Genomic DNA, 16,813 nt, shown 5'->3' on the forward strand with positions numbered 1-16,813 from the left:
CAAACACAATAAAGCCTGAAGTTACACTATCTTCCGTCTGTCTGTTTTAGAAACTACACTTTCATTACTATGTGCATTTTTATTGGTATGATCAGTGGGCAAACTTCTGAGTACATTTTAACAACTTGAGGGAGGTGCAAAATATTTATTTGGGTTTCATGTTGGATCATATTAACATACAACTATAGTATGTAGGCTATATACCGTACTAGTCATACATCCCGGACAAGGTTCTGAGGGACTCTGCCCCAATTTGCAGTCATGAATTAAAGCCGAGGTTTGTAATATGTTTTAAGTATGGGGTAAATTATGAGGTAGCATATTGTCAATGCCCTACATACACACATCAAGCAATGAAAGAATGTGACCAGTTATTGGAACTGTGCAGCAGCTAACTCTGTCTGCTGTGCAGCAGAGGGCATCCGTGAGTTGTTCCATCAGTCTGTCCTTCTCCATTCACTTTGATGTTATTATTAGTAGATCAACAGGGCATTCTCCCTCCATATTAAGGCATACACAAGATACATACAGTGGGGCAAAAAAGTATTTAGTCAGCCACCAATTGTGCAAGTTCTCCCACTTAAAAAGATGAGAGAGGCCTGTAATTTTAATCATAGGTACACTTCAACTATGACAGACAAAATGACGGAAAAAAATCCAGAAAATCACATTGTAGGATTTTTAATGAATTTATTTGGAAATTATGGTGGAAAATAAGTATTTGGTCAATAACAAAAGTTTCTCAATACTTTGTTATATACCCTTTGTTGGCAATGACAGAGGTCAAACGTTTTCTGCAACAGCCCCAAAACATCATTGCTCTAGAGGAGATCTGCATGGAGGAATTGGCCAAAATACAAGCAACAGTGCGTGAAAACCTTGTGAGGACTTACAGAAAACGTTTGACCTCTGTCATTGCCAACAAAGGGTATATAACAAAGTATTGAGATAAACTTTTGTTATTGACCAAATACTTATTTTCCACATTAATTTGCAAAGAAATTCATTAAAAATCATACAATGTGATTTTCTGGATTTTTTTTTCTCATTTTGTCTGTCATAGTTGAAGTGTACCTATGATGAAAATTACAGGCCTCTCTCATCTTTTTAAGTGGGAGAACTTGCACAATTGGTGGCTGACTAAATACTTTTTTGCCCCACTGTATACATAAGGTACAGAAGATTAACAATGGCTGTTTTTCAGGAACAGTGGAAATGGACCTTTCTTATTGCTATTATCCATCCATTCTTGAGTCAGTCAGAGATGTTGTGCTTATCTTTTCTCCCAGAGTCAGGAGGACATGGTTCTCTCCCGCTCTCTCTGGCTGCACCCGAACTCTGACGTCCGTTCACTCCTTTCTTTGTCTCTTCTGTTTCACTGAATCTGAGGCCCCTAACCAGGCTGCTCCACCTACAAGATAAATGTTAGATCAATAGATAGATAGATAGATAGATAGATAGATAGATAGATAGATAGATAGAGAGAGGTTAGTGAAGGGTTCACTAACTCTCAGTGTGTGTTACAGTAAGTGGAAAAGCCCCTGTAAAATAGTTTATTATGGTAAAGAACAGCCCTCCACTCCCTCCCTCCCTCCCTCCCCCTCCTCTCTGATACTCACCCTCTCCACGGGACTGGGAGGAGACACAACAGGAGTGGAGGTTTGGCTCTGAGACAGAATCCTCACTGTTACCAGAGAACACAACAACATTCACCACCGTCATGTTTTAACACTTTGGAAAGCTAATACTGTATACAAGGTGCTATACAAATAATGTTTACAATTAAAACATGGTACATGTGGCCACATTTACTATTTTATGTATAGCAAGCATATTGCTGTGTTACACTAAAAATAAACACACACTTTTTGAAGAAAGTCCCATTGGGGACAGGCATGGATGGCATGTGAGAGATTGGGAGTGTGGGCGGTTGCCTGAACCCCCCAGAATTCTCCCCCTCACTACTAGCTAGCTCCTCCCACTGGCATCTTAAGGGGAGGAGACAGAACACAAGAGCTCTCAATCAAGTTCAATGAGGAAGTACTGTAACGTAACCAAATGATTTATATTTAGTTGTGTAACATTAAGTCACACACAAAGTGGTGAGGTTTCAGGTTATTGAGCAAACCATACAAACCAAAAGTGTTTCTAAAAAAATGTATTCAGAAAACTGTATGGCTACGGCCAGTAAACATCAGACCTAGGGAGGAACAAACAGTGAGCTAACATTGGTCACATTGCCCTATTTTATTTGTCTATCTCCTGAGCTTCTTTAGGATGTAGGCTACAGTACACAATTATTTTCTTTCTGACAGACATCTTCCATATGTCTTAAAAGCCTAAAATGCAGTTATCCATCCACTGCTGTATGCATTTAGAGCTCACCTGTTAGTGCTGGCAGTGTGGTGTGTGAGCGCTCTGTCTGAGGGGGTGTCACTGTGAGCCTGTGGTGAAATAAGGACACACCTTTACCTGTCTACCGAAGCCCCAGTTATCAGTGAATATGGGTTAGACTTCTTATTTCCATTGTGGTACTGTTACTATCAATTCTGTAGAGTGTGTGTATGGGGGAACTTACAGAACGCGAGTTAGAGTGGGAGTATTTGGCCAGTATATCGGGCACAGAGGGCCGTAAGGGGGCTTGTGGGGAAGGGCAGTGGGAGGAGGTGCTCTGTTTGGGAGGGAGGGGTGGAACAAGGCGAGAGCTGGGGAACTGGTATTCTTCAGACGACATCTGCATCAGAGAAAGAGAGAGAGAGAGAGAGAGAGAGAGAGAGAGTCAATGCAAGAGAAAACCCCCTGAGACAGAGACAGTAAAAGAGAACCCCACCCCCACCCCCACACACAACAAAACACACCCTCTTCATATAGGCCAGGTTTTTCATGACTAGCTGTACATCCTCCAGGTCATCTTCCTCTTCCTCTTCCTCGCTGACAGACAGGTAAGGCTCCACCAGGATTGACTCTGTCCCTCTGATGTCACAGCGACAGTAAGGGCAGGTGTGTCCATCCGACTTCTGCAACACATGGAATGATCACCCCAGGTTTAGCAGAAAAAACATTATCTACACATCTGTACTGTCTGTTAATGTGTGGAAACTCATGTGTCGGTGTATGTTTGTGTATTGTTGTATCAAATCAATTCACATTTTATTTGTAACATACTTGGTAACAACAGGTATAGACTAACAGTGAAATAGTTACGGGCCCTTCCCAACAATGCAGAGAGAAAATGATTGCTGTATGTCAAAAAGATCCCTGGGATGATGCAGTAATTTGGTTCCGTCAAGAGCATTCCTGAGCAGATGCATTTCCCATGCTGAAAGTGTAATAGCCCTAATATTGTCCTTTCTGTGTGTTATTTGCATTTACAGTTAAGCAACTGGTTTAGCATATCAAATTAAGATTGAGCATTCTACCGTAGTTCACTTTGGTAAAAACCGGAGTATTCTGTTCAAATCTATTCTATTGTGTCTTCTTGTCCCCTGAATTGTGACTGTGACAGTGTGTGTCAGTGTGTGACAGTGTGTGAGAGTGTGTGACCAGGTGAGGAGTGGAAACTCTAAGGGCGAGTCTCCTCAGTGTGAGTGTAGCATGAGGAGGATGTACGCTTCGGCTCACACAGGAAGTCCTAACCCACATGTTAGGACACGATGGCCAATAATACTTCTCTAGGTGCTGCTACGCCGGTTCACCTACTGATGTGTAGTGGGCTGGTTCACTGACTGACGCACAGACGGACAGACTAGCCTACTGACAAACTAACTGACAGATTAACTGACTGACTGACTGACTGACTAACTGACTGATTAACAGGTGGATGGGAAGACATGAACTGTCTGACCAAAAAACAATTCCATACAGTTAACCCAAATTGGTATGTTGATGATATATAATAATAAAAGAGGATATGGCTGGTGATGTCAGAGACATTGTGTGAGCGAACGATGTGTGGTTTGGCTTTGAGGATTTTGTTGGTGACGTGGTCAATCACAGAGTAGGCATACCTGCCATCCCGTGAGGCAGGGTTGGCACAGCAGGTGTCCGCAGGGCTGGATGCGTGTGTCCTTGTCTCTCTCTGTACAGATCTTACACAGCTGGAAGGTACTACCCATCTCACAGTACATCTCATACTCGTCCTCTGTGACTTTGACCCTGCTTCTCTGTGCTGGTTCACACAGACTGGTGAGGTCTGGGTTCACATCACGTCCGTCAGGGTAAAGATAGCTGCAGACAAACACAACACAGAATTACACACACATTATGTAAAACGATTACAGGCCTGTGCAAATGTTGTGTGTTAGTGTTGGTCAGCTGTTTGTTCACCTGCACCCACCCACAATTTTTAATAACCTATCAGCACTCTGTCATGGGAAAAAAAGGTTGAAAGGGGTGTATCTTGGCTATAAAAGACCTTTGTACTTTTGTCTCGCCACTCTCAACGGATCATTAGAAATGGTGGATCGTTGACAAGTCATTGCTATTGCAAAGCTCTCATTATTAAAGATTTAGTTGAAGTATAACTCTGACTTGTGTGATAAGTTTTTCTCTCCTCATTTGATAGTAAAGAAATGAACCACCACAACTCCTGTTCCCAAGTCAAAATTTTGCCTACATTTGGTGTATCATTTTACTGCAAGAAATGCTTAATTCTGCAGGAGTTAACATTAAGGCTATGTGAGAAGCTATAGACGTACTGTTAGTGTCCAGATTTTGGTTTCCATTGAACCCATCTGAACAGTAGACTACAGTTCCTTTGACTTGCCATAGGCCTATTTGAAGTCCCCATCTTGTGACTGTCAAATTTGTATAGAGTCTCACAATCATCACACATAAATAACATAACATCACACTGCTATCATCCTCTTTTACCACTTCACAAATCTTTCCCAAACATGACTTTTATGGCCCTCCCTTTCCTTTATTTTCAACTCTTCATTTCACAGCTTTTCTCTAATTGAATTAAACTCTGGCATTGTCCTTTTTGCCTCCATGTATTGAAGTGAGCTTTTTCTGCCAGTTACCATAAGCATTTGGCGATTGGCGTGTACACTATTTAGCACTTGTACAGTTAGGCCCTAAAGCTTAGGCTTATGCTCTAAAGCCATTGCCAGAAGGCCTAATATAATTAAATTAAAACCTCAATGTTTGTGGATTTTTGAAGGTATTGTTTTCTCTTTATTCAAATCGCTCGCCACCCACCGTCCCTTCACCCACACAATACTTAATGACCCTGAACCCACCGTCCCTTCACCCACACAATACTTAATGACCCTAAACCCACCGTCCCTTCATCCACACAATACTTAATGACCCTGAACCCACCGTCCCTTCATCCACACAATACATAATGACCCTGAACCCACCGTCCCTTCATCCACACAATACTTAATGACCCTGAACCCACCGTCCCTTCACCCACACAATACATAATGACCCTGAACCCACCGTCCCTTCAGCCACACAATACATAATGACCCTGAACCCACCGTCCCTTCACCCACACAATACATAATGACCCTAAACCCACCGTCCCTTCAGCCACACAATACTTAATGACCCTGAACCCACCGTCCCTTCATCCACACAATACATAATGACCCTGAACCAACCCCACGGATATAACCACCTTTTTTATGAGTCAACCCGCGCATCACTAGTGTGTGTGTCAGTTGAGGCTACTGAGGGGAGAACGGCTCATAATAACGTCCGGAACGGCGCAAATGAAATGGCATCAAACACCTGGAAACCATGTGTTTGATGTATTTGATGCCATTCCACTGATTACACTCCAGTCATTACCACCAGCCTGTCCTCCCCAATTAAGGTTCCACCAACCTCCTGTGGTGTGTCCATGTGTATGTTTACTCACCAGCCCTCCCTGAAGCCCTGGATGAGGGCCTGGTAGAGAGGTGTATTCTGGGGGATCGTCTGTACGATGTCGCCATCACCAGTCACATGACCAATGGCCCACTGGCCCATCCGAGTGCAGCTCAGACGGAAGACGTAGCTGGACAGAGATACACAGTTCACATGGAAACGTCTTTACTGTAGTTGATACAGATTTGACCATGAAATACAGGTAACCGCCAAAATAAAAGAAACCCCAACATAAAGTGTCTTAACAGGGCGTTGGGCACCACGAGCCAGAACAGCTTCAATGCATCCTTGGAATAGATTCTACAAGTGTCTGGAACTTTATTGGAAGGATGCGACACCATTCTTCCATGAGAAATTCAATAATTTGGTGTTTTGTTGATGGTGGTTGAAAACGGTGCCTCAGGCGCCGCTCCAGAATCTCCCATAAGCGTTCAATTAGGTTGAGATCTGGTGACTGAGACGGCCATGGCATATGGTTTACATTGTTTTCATGCTCATCAAACCATTCAGTGACCTCTCATGCCCTGTGGGTGTCATCTTATGGGGGCATAGCCATAGTAGCCCAAATAATGGGCAAAATAATGGCCTGCCCAGCATTTTTGTACATGACCCTAAGCATAATGGGATGTCAATTGCTTAGATAGCTCAGAAACCACACCTGTGTGGAAACACCTTCTTTCATCCTTTCATACTTTGTACCCCTCATTTCCTCAAGTGTTTCCATTATTTTGGCAGTTAACTCTACTTATCTAGGTATTATTCTTTACTATCACTATAATTATAATAATAGTGTGTCCCATTAAAAGTAATCACTGCAGATATTGTTGTAGGTTATGGTAAACCTCCTCTCTTTTCTACTGAGCCCCTCCTATCCCCCTGTTCCTTCCCTTCATCTACTCTCTCTCGCCAAACCCCAACCCATCCACCCTCAAACAATCTCTCCTGTCCTCACCTCCCGGGCTGGTGCAGGTAGTTTTGGAGGCGGGCTTTGACCTGGTCGTAGGTGAGGAAGGCCATGTACCCGGGATGGGTCACTGCCAACTGGTTCCAGTTCCTCAGAAGAGACCTCCAGGGCTGACAGGAGAGGGGAGGACATATTTACTATCAGTTGAAATATGTGTTATTATTTTCCACTTTGGAATGTTCTGGCTTTCTTTAGACAGTGGGAGACAGAAAGAATGGGATAGACATCTTGGAAAGTGGCAGAATGCATGTTCACTGAACATTATGTGAGGTGTCTAATTAACCCGGATGTAGGGCTACTTAGAACAGGGCTAACATATATGGATCACATGTACCTGGAATAGCCTGGTGAAGATGTCAAACTCGAACACTGAGATGTGGTTGTTACAGGTGAGATCTATAGTTGACTTTAGAGCCATGGACTCCATCCCCTCTTCAAAGTCATGGACCCAAAGGAGATGCTGCTTAAAACTGCTCCACTGCACAATACACCTAGGAGAGAGAACGAGAGGAGAAGAGGAGAGGGTGAAAGGAAGAAGGAAAGTGAGAGAGAGAAAGAGAGTGAAAGTGAGAGGAGTGAAAAAGCAAGTGGAGGAACAGAATACTTTTCACAAGACTAGAAAGAAACTGCCTACATCACCAGTCAAAAGTTTTAGAACACCTACTCACTCAAGGGTTTTTCTTCATTTTTACTATTTTCTACATTGTAGAATAATAGTGAAGACATAAAACAATGAAATAACACATGGAATCATGTGGTAAGCAAAAAATCGAAATATATTTTATATTTGAGATTCTTCAAATAGCCACCGTTTACCTTAATGACAGCTTTGCACATTCTTGGCATGCTCTCAACCAACTTCATAAAGTAGTCACCTGGAATGAATTTCAATTAACAGGTGTGCCTTCTTAAAAGTTGATTTGTGGAATTTCTTTCCTTCTTAATATGTTTGAACCAATCAGTTGTGTTGTGACAAGGTAGAGGTGTTATACAGAAGATAGCCCTATTTGGTAAGGACCAAGTCCATATTATGGCAAGAACAGCTCAAATAAGCAAAGAGAAACGACAGTCCATCATTACTTTAAGACATGAAGGTCAGTCAATACGGAAAATTTCAAGAACTTTTGAAAGTTTCTTCAAGTGCAGTCGCAAAACCCATCAAGAGCTATGATTAAACTGGCTCTCGTGAGGACCGCCACAGGAATGAAAAACCCAGAGTTGCCTCTGCTGCAGAGGATAAGTTCATTAGAGTTACCAGCCTCAGAAATTGCAGCCCAAATAAATGCTTCACAGAGTTCAAGTAACAGACACATCTCAACATCAACTGTTCGGGGGAGACTGCGTGAATCAGGCCTTCATGGTCGAATTGCGGAAAAGAAACCACTACTAAAGGACACCAATAAGAAGAAGTGACTTGCTTGGGCCTAGAAACATGAGCAATGGACATTAGACCGGTGGAAATTTGTCCTTCTCCTTTGGAGATTTTTGGTTCCAACCTGCCGTCTCTTTGTGAGACGCGGTGCGGGTGAACGGATGATCTCCGCATGTGTATTTCCCACTGTAAAGCATGGAGGAGAAGGTGTTCTGATGTGGGGTTGCTTTGCTAGTGACAGTGTCTGTTATTTATTTTGGAATTCAAGGCACACTTAACCAGCATGGCTCCCACAGCATTCTGCAGCGATACGCCATCCCATCTGGTTTGGGCTTAGTGGGACTATCACTTGTTTTTCAACAGGACAATGACCCAACACATCTCCAGGCTGTGTAAGGGCTATTTGACCAAGAAGGAGAGTGATGGAGTGCTGCATCAGATGACCTGACCTCCACAATCCCCCGACCTCGGCCCAATTGAGATGGTTTGGGATGAGTCGGACCGCAGAGTGAAGGAAAAGCAGCCAACAAGTGCTCAGCATTTGTGGGAACTCCTTCAAGACTGTTGGAAAAGCATTCCAGGTGAAGCTGGTTGAGAGAATGCCACGAGTGTGCAAAGCTGTCATCAAGGCAAAGGGTGGTTATTTGAAGAATCTCAAATATAAAATATATTTTGATTTGTTTAACACTTGTTGGTTCCTACATGATTCCATATGTGTTACTTCATAGTTTTGATGTCTTCACTATTATTCTACAAGGTAGAAAATAGTCAAAATAAAGAAGAATCCTTGAATGAGTAGGTGTTCTAAAACTTTTGACCAGTAGTGTATATACAAATAGACTATTATTTGTGGAATATTCTGTCAAGCCCACGTCCCTTATTCCATTCTAGTTCCACTGTTACCCCACCCAACACTCACTTGTTTCCAAATGCTCGCCTCCAGAACTCTCCGGCCTCTGTCTTAGTCAGCCTAAAGGTGTCGCCTTGAAAGCTTCCCTCGGGAAACATGGCCCTTAGCTCACAGAGCATGTGACTGAAGAGCAGGGACAGCTTGGTCAAGTTTCTCCTGTGAATAACAGAAAATAACATTAAGCTATTCTGAGCTTTTTACAATGTATCAACTAGGGTGATAAGGGTAGGCTTTCTGGTCCATAGCTTAAAATGCAGCAGCGGCAGCTAGAATGAAAATAAACTTTAGATCTCATAGACATAATGGGTATTGTACCCTCTAACAAGCAGTAATGTATCCCTCTCTTTCTCTCTCTCTCAGTTCAATTCAATTTAAGGGGCTTTATTGGCATGGGAAACATATGTTTACATTGCCAAAGCAAGTGAAATAGATAATAAACAAAAGTGAAATAAACCATAACAAATTAACAGGAAACATTACACTCACAAAAGTTCCAAAAGAATAAAAACATTTCAAATGTCATATTATGTATGTATACAGTGTTGTAATGATGTGCAAATAGTTAAAGTACAAAAGGGAAAATAAATAAACATAAATATAGGTTTTATTTACAATGGTGTTTGTTCTTCACTGGTTGCCCTTTTCTTGGGGCAACAGGTCACAAATCTTGCTGCTGTGATGGCACACTGTGGTATTTCACCCAATAGATATGGGAGTTTATCAAAATTGGATTTGTTTTCGATTTATTTGTGGATCTGTGTAATCTGAGGGAAATATGTGTCTCTAATATGGTCATACATTTGGCAGGAGGTTAGGAAGTGCAGCTCAGTTTCCACCTCATTTTGTGGGCAGTGTGCACATAGCCTGTCTTCTCTTGAGAGCCAGGTCTGCCTTCGGTGGCCTTTCTCAATAGCAAGGCTATGTTCACTGAGTCTGTACATAGTGAAAGATTTCCTTAATTGTGGGTCAGTCACAGTAGTCAGGTATTCTGCCACTGTGTACTCTCTGTTTAGGGCCAAATAGTTTTATAGTTTGCTCAGTTTTTTTGTAAATTCTTTCCAATCGGTCAAGTAATTATCTTTTTGTTTTCTCATGATTTGGTTGGGTCTAATTGTGTTGCTGTCCTGGGGCTCTGTGGAGTCTGTTTGAGCCCCAGGACCAGCTTGCTTAGGGGGCTCTTCTCCAGGTTAATTTCTCTGTAGGTGATGGCTTTCTTATGGAAGGTTTGGGAATCACTTCCTTTAGGTGGTTGTAGAATTGAACTATCTTTTCTGGATTTTGATCATTAGCGGGTATTGGCCTATTTCACGAGGAAAAGAAAGAGGAGTGGAATGCCCCGGTGCACAACTGAGCAAGAGAACAAGTACATTAGAGTGTCTAGTTTGAGAAACAGACGCCTCACAAGTCTTCAACTGGCAGCTTTATTAAATAGTACCCGCAAAACACCAGTCGCTGTTCTGTGAAGGGAGTAGTACACAGCGTTGTACGAGATCTTCAGTTTCTTTGCAATTTCTTGCATGGAATAGCCTTCATTTCTCAGAACAAGAATAGACTGACGAGTTTCAGAAGAAACTTCTTTGTTTCTGGCCATTTTGAGCCTGTAATTGAACCCACAAATGCTGATGCTCCAGATACTCAACTAGTCTAAAGAAGAACAGTTTTATTGCTTCTTTAATCAGGACAACAGTTTTCAGCTGTGCTAACATAATTGCAAAAGGATTTTCTAATGATCAATTAGCCTTTTAAAAACTTCTTGACACTACGGATCCCGTTACCGGGATCATTTTCCTAATCAACCACTGAATTGCAGAGCGCCAAATTCAAAAATAATCCTACAAATATTTATAATCATGGAATCACAAGTGAAATATACCAAAACACAGCTTAGCTTGTTGTTAATCCACCTATCGTATCAGATTTTGAAAATATGCTTTACAGCGAAAGCAATCCAAGCGTTTGTGAGTGTATCAATCAATGCTAGAACAGCTAGCCTTAAATTAGCTTGGTCACGAAAGTCAGAAAAGCAATACAATTTATGGGCCTCTGTACGCCTATATAGATATTCCATTAAAAATCAGCCATTTCCAGCTACAATAGTCATTTACAACATTAATCATTTCTACACTGTACTTCTGATCAATTTGATGTTATTTTAATGGACAAAAAATGTGCTTTTCTTTCAAAAACAAGGACATTTCTAAGTGACCCCAAACTTTGGAACGGGAGTGTATATGTTTTGCTGTTTGTTCTTTGTTATAGAGCCAAAAAGATTGGAGAAGTGGTTCATCCATACATCTCCATTTTGGATAGATAACTCTTCGTGTTGTTGTTTGTTCAGAGTTTTCCAATTTTCCCAGAAGTGGTTCGTTTTTTATGGGTTCTTCAATTACTTTGAGCTGATTTCTGACGTGCTGTTCCTTCTTTCTCCGTAGTGTATTTCTGTATTGCTCTCTCTCTCTCTGTCTCTCTCGCTCTCTCTCTCTCTCGCTATGTCACACACACACAGGTACACTCATGCTTGTACAAACAGGATGTCACAGTCTAGCTCTTCCTGTCCTTGTTAGTTTTGTGTAGCAGAAACAGAATTTTCCGTTAGCAACTTGACCAACCAACAAGACACTCAAAGGTTACTGTGTGGCTCTTCTCTTGAGTGTGTGTCTATTATTAGCCTGCCAGGGACAGTAAAGATCCGTCCATAAACCTCCTACTGTGTGTTCCACTCACCGTCTCAACCATTCTCTCATCTCTCTGGCTGTATGGGCAGTTGAGAGCAGGACTGAAGTTTCCATCCTTACCTCAACCTGGTTGACCATGTTCATTTCTTACTTTCCACCACACTCACTCACTGCATCCTGTCTACAGTTGAGCTCAATGGTGTGTGTAAAGCATAGCAACTTCTTTTTGAAAAAAAGAGCTCGCATGGCATTGCTACTGTACCTACAGTACGTGTGACAGTACTATGTGCCTGCCTCTCACTGAAGACCAACAAGGCAACAGTGCATGTGGCATAGTTACCGGTTTTTGCAATTGACTATTATCACTAATGTAATATACAATATCTACCTTACAGCTTTTACTTATTGTTGCAACAACCATGGTTAATTGCAATTGTACCTGCAGGGACCCTGCCACTGAATTTAGCTTTATAGCAAACTACTGCATTTTACCCAGGCATGGGCGGTGGGTAAAAACGTATAAGAACAGAGAAACATCTATTTTTGTTTGTGTGTTGCTTTCTACGAACAGAGAGGGGTTTGAAGGAGAGTGTGGGCGAGTAGGAGGTGTGAATGTTTGTTTTATTGTATGTGGGTGTTATTAATATAAACTAACAATAATCTGCTTCTCTCAGTTGAACATTTTAACTTTTGTTATGACAAGGCGTAATGCAAATTGATGTGATTTCATGATGCACACATTCTGTAGATTCAGAGAGCAAAATATGGACGACAAGGAGCGAAGGGAATAACAGTTATGTTAAGACTTGCCAGTCCTGCTGTACTGCATTGCACTGAACATGCATCCTTAGCCAAGCCCTGTTCTTCTTACCATTAGTAAGATTCAGCATTTTGGGAAAATTACACATAGCTCATAGCTTTTTCTTGACTTCACAGGTAATAAAGACTTTTTTGATTTATTGTAAAAAGGTTATATGTTTAGCGGTAGATATATAATTGAGAAATATTTGTTTAATTTTGTACTTTGAGTGATTAACAAATGTAAGAAACAATATTTAAAAAATAAAAAATGTGTCAGAGAACCACACTGCCTTTCTCCATGGCCCGTATATCCCAGAGAGTTGTTGCGATCACCCAGTTTCACCCAGTTCATATTAGCATGATAAAGCCTCAGGTCCACTCCATTATCTCTCTGAGACATTAGTAGTCTCAACGGAACAGAGGTTTGGTTCCAAACATTTAGATACACTCAGACACATTTATTTCCAAAATACCCACCTTAAAAACTTCACAACTACTGCACAACTACTAAATAACTAAATGTATCTGCAGTAGTGTGAACCTAAATGCCATATTGATTCTGTGTTTATGTTTTAAGACAGCCGACTTGAGGGAACTGGGAATGTTGATTTTTGTCTCGCTGGTACTATAACTGGATAATAATGGGTGCTCAGGTCTATTTGTGTCATTGTGGTTCTGCTCTGTCTCTGGCTGTGCTCCAAAATTCACTTACTGTACATATCAAGTCGAATGCCAACCAAGGCCTTTATGAATTTGCCAATCTAATACCATGCATTTTAATTTTCCTAGTTGGCCTTAGTTACTTGAGAATTGATTTGAATACTGGCCATTGAGAATATTGGCTGAAAGTCTGTCATGGTGCTGGTGGAGTCAAGTATCTCAGACATGTGCCCTGCCCTTGACCCCACAGCTGATTTATTTGCCTTTTTCAGGTGAAAAGGTCAACATATTAAAATGTACTCTAAATCAATGGTATCCTCAGGGTTCAATTTCTGGTATGGTATAATAGTCTTGTAGCCTACAGATGCATAATGTTTTTTGAGTAGTAATTGTTTTGCTTCTGTGGATATAAAAAAAGTATTAATGTTTATTCATGCTAGATTAAAAGTGAAAGAGGAGAGCAAAAACCATGTCAACAATGTGCAGTGTTGGAGAGTAGTGAACTCCATGTAGCTCAACTAGTAATTCAACTACATTTAGCAGTAGCTTGGGGGTAGTTGAACTCAATTCAAATATTGGTAGTGCTTTTAGTAGTGAATTACTTTTTTGTAATGTTGTGATGTAGCTAACTATTGGGACTAGACACTTTTTATTTGGAAAAATAAAATAATATATAGGTGTAGCAGGCAATCATTTCCTTCCTTTTTCGGCATCAGACCTGCCTAATTCTCACTTGAAACATAGTTTTGTGTTTAATAGGCTTAATTACACATTCTGTTAACATATGACCCTAAAGTAATATGTTCTTGCAATTTGTAGTCTATGACATTTCAGAATTAGATATTAGAATTTGGATGTAGTGAACTACACTGAGTGTACAAAACATTTAGCTCTGAACAGGTGAATCCAGGTGAAAGCTATGATCCCTTATTGATGTCACCTGTTAAATCCACTTCAATCAGTGTAGATGAAGGGGATGAGACAGGTTAAAGAAGGATTTTTAAGCCGTGAGACAATTGAGACATGGATTGTGTATGTGTGCCATTCATAGGGTGAATGGTCAAGACAAAATATTTGAGTGCTTTTGAAAGGGGTACGGTAGTAGGTGCCAGGCGCACCGCTTTGAGTGTGTCAAGAACTGCAACGCTGCTGAGTTTTTCATGCTCAACCGTTTCCTATGTGTATCAAAAATGGTCCACCACCCAAAGGACATCCAGCCAACTTGTCACAACTGTGGGAAGCATTGGAGTCAATATGGGCCAGCATCCCTGTGGAAAGCTTTCGACACCCTGTAGAGTCCATGTCCTAAAGAATTGAGGCTGTTCTGAGGAACATTTTCCTTCAATATTAGGAAGGTGTTAGGAAGGTGTTCCTAATGTTTTGTACACTGTGTCTATATTGGGAAATATTTCATAGTTTAGAATTGCTAGACAAAGTTCTTTGTACGGACTAAAAGTCCTGTTTTGTCCTGGCACTGCCAAAAGAGCTTGGCAGGCTTTATATCAAAGTATTGTGGAGTGTGTTTAAGATTTTTATTTGGGATTACAGACTATCCTATATAGTCATTTACTTGTGATTATCACTGACAAATCTAATAAACAATAAAAAAGGGTTCTCAGGCTTGGCAATAGGCCTGTGCTAGATAACAAAGCGACCCTATCCGGTAGTCACATCATTGTGGTGAGCATCATGTATCTCAGCCTGGACTGAAATCTCCCTCTGGCTCCTCACATGGTACGAACGTATGCAGCCTGTCTGCTAGACTATACACTACAGACAGGATATCACTGTAAACTTGGGCCAGCATCCCTGCGAAACGCTTTCGACCCCTTGTAGAGTCCATTACCCGACACATTGAGGCTGTTCTGAGGGCAAAAGGGGGTGCAAGTTAATATTTGGAAGGTGTTCCTAATGTTTTATACATTCTGAAGTAAACAATATTTTCTTAAGGGTAGCTTTAGTCTTCCAGTGTAAAGTAATTGGTAGCTTGGTAAACTATATTTTTAGAGTAGCTTCCCCAACACTGACAATCTGTATGTATTGGATTAAGCGCCAAATCCTAACTGGAGACACATGCAGGTAACTTTTTGAGCCATTTGAGTTTTTACAAAGATATTGCCTACGACCCCATATATCAAGTTATGTTCCGGCCCTTGTTGTTCTCTCTCACCTGTAGCTGGACATCTCCTCGAACATCTTATCGCGCCCCTCTTTAAACAGCAGCACGGCCCGGTTAGTCTTATCCAGCAGGTGTCTTGCATGGATCCTCAGGTACTCCCCCTCATCCCCCCGGGGGGACTGCCCCCCAGCTGCAGGCCCCCTGTACGGCTCCCACTCCTGGGTGAGCAGCGTGGCTGTCTCTGAGACCACCCCGGGGAGGTACGGGGGGCTGTTCCTCAGGCCCAGCCTGAGGTTGGTACATAGCCGATGCAGCTTCTCCAGCCTCTTCAGGGCCTTGTCCACCTGCCGCTGGTCAGAGGCACTGGGCGGCTGGGAGGTGGATTTCAGGCTCCGGTCAGATCCTAGCCCGTTCCCTCCCGTGGCCATTGTCCTGAGGAGGGATTCCTGGTTGTGGTGTGTTAGTCCGAGGGGGATCTGTTCAGTGCAGCCTGACGGTTTCTGTCTGGCAGCCCTATCTATGACAGTTGAATGAGGGAGTGGTCTAGATGTCTGTCATGTCTGGCATGGACGGCTTAGTAAATGTTGTCATTGTATCTTTCTGGTTGACAGCTTGAGTTGAAAAGAGCACACTTTATCCAATATATCTTCACCAGTGTTCCTCAGTAATCCAAAGAATAATCCAATGAAATCAGGTAATCCAGATAGGGGCAGAGCGCCAGAATATACCATAGTCCAACAGGAATGGAGACAACTGCTGTGGTTTAGAAAGAGTGGAGGGGAAACGTCCTGTCCAGAAAAGCGCAAACATATAATCTCTCAAAACTGTTTACGAACAATCTCTCAAAAATGTTTGTTTTTCAAGCCTGCATTCATAAAGTCCTCAATTCATAAATGCTCATTTTCTTTGGTCAGTTTTTCAGAAGTAGCCAAGATTTTTTAAGAACAGTCTCTTTCCAGTTCATTTTGTAAAGAGAACGTGTAAAGAGGAAACCCTGAAAGAGAGAGAGCAAGGGAGGGCAGAACAAGACAGACAAATAACCACTCAACCTTCCTAAACAATCTCAACCCCTCTCCTCCCCTGTTCTCTCCTCCCCTTCTTACTCAACATTTTACACTCTCATGCCCAGGCACTATCTCTCCCCCCGTGTGGCGTAACTCTCTCTGATTTCATCTACAACATACAAGTTGTGTCTCAGATATAGACCCCAGGCTCTCTTTGCAGCACAACAAAAACTTTTTTTATGTCTCAGTCTGACTCTGGCTGGCCCCTCTCGCTCTCTCTTTCTTTGATGTTCTTCCAGGTTTGCAGCCAGACAAACAGGTTTGTAGTCTTTGTGTGTGAAGGTGGAGTGAGGCTGAGATAGGTATGGGCTTAGAGGTAACCGATTAGTAAGAAAGGAGGGGGGAAGAGGAAACAGGGGATACCCACA

At 42.0% G+C, this 16,813-nt stretch overlaps 1 protein-coding gene across 1 annotated transcript; it reads right to left on the reverse strand.

The window, feature by feature from the left end:
- Window positions 1–1,117: 1,117 nt before the first annotated feature.
- LOC129848950 (E3 ubiquitin-protein ligase CBL-like) lies at window positions 1,118–16,480 on the reverse strand. Its single transcript, XM_055916022.1, has 11 exons — window positions 15,433–16,480; window positions 9,136–9,282; window positions 7,179–7,335; window positions 6,833–6,954; window positions 5,873–6,010; window positions 4,008–4,227; window positions 2,859–3,017; window positions 2,579–2,734; window positions 2,386–2,444; window positions 1,620–1,684; window positions 1,118–1,411 (listed from the first exon to the last, which is right to left on the reverse strand). Exons 1-11 carry the CDS (start codon window positions 15,807–15,809, stop codon window positions 1,350–1,352), a joined length of 1,662 nt encoding a protein of 553 aa, XP_055771997.1. The 5' UTR covers window positions 15,810–16,480; the 3' UTR covers window positions 1,118–1,349.
- Between the last annotated feature and the right edge of the window lie 333 nt (window positions 16,481–16,813).

Source organism: Salvelinus fontinalis, unplaced genomic scaffold (assembly GCF_029448725.1).
Source record: "Salvelinus fontinalis isolate EN_2023a unplaced genomic scaffold, ASM2944872v1 scaffold_1290, whole genome shotgun sequence".
NCBI classification, from domain to species: Eukaryota; Metazoa; Chordata; class Actinopteri; order Salmoniformes; family Salmonidae; genus Salvelinus; species Salvelinus fontinalis.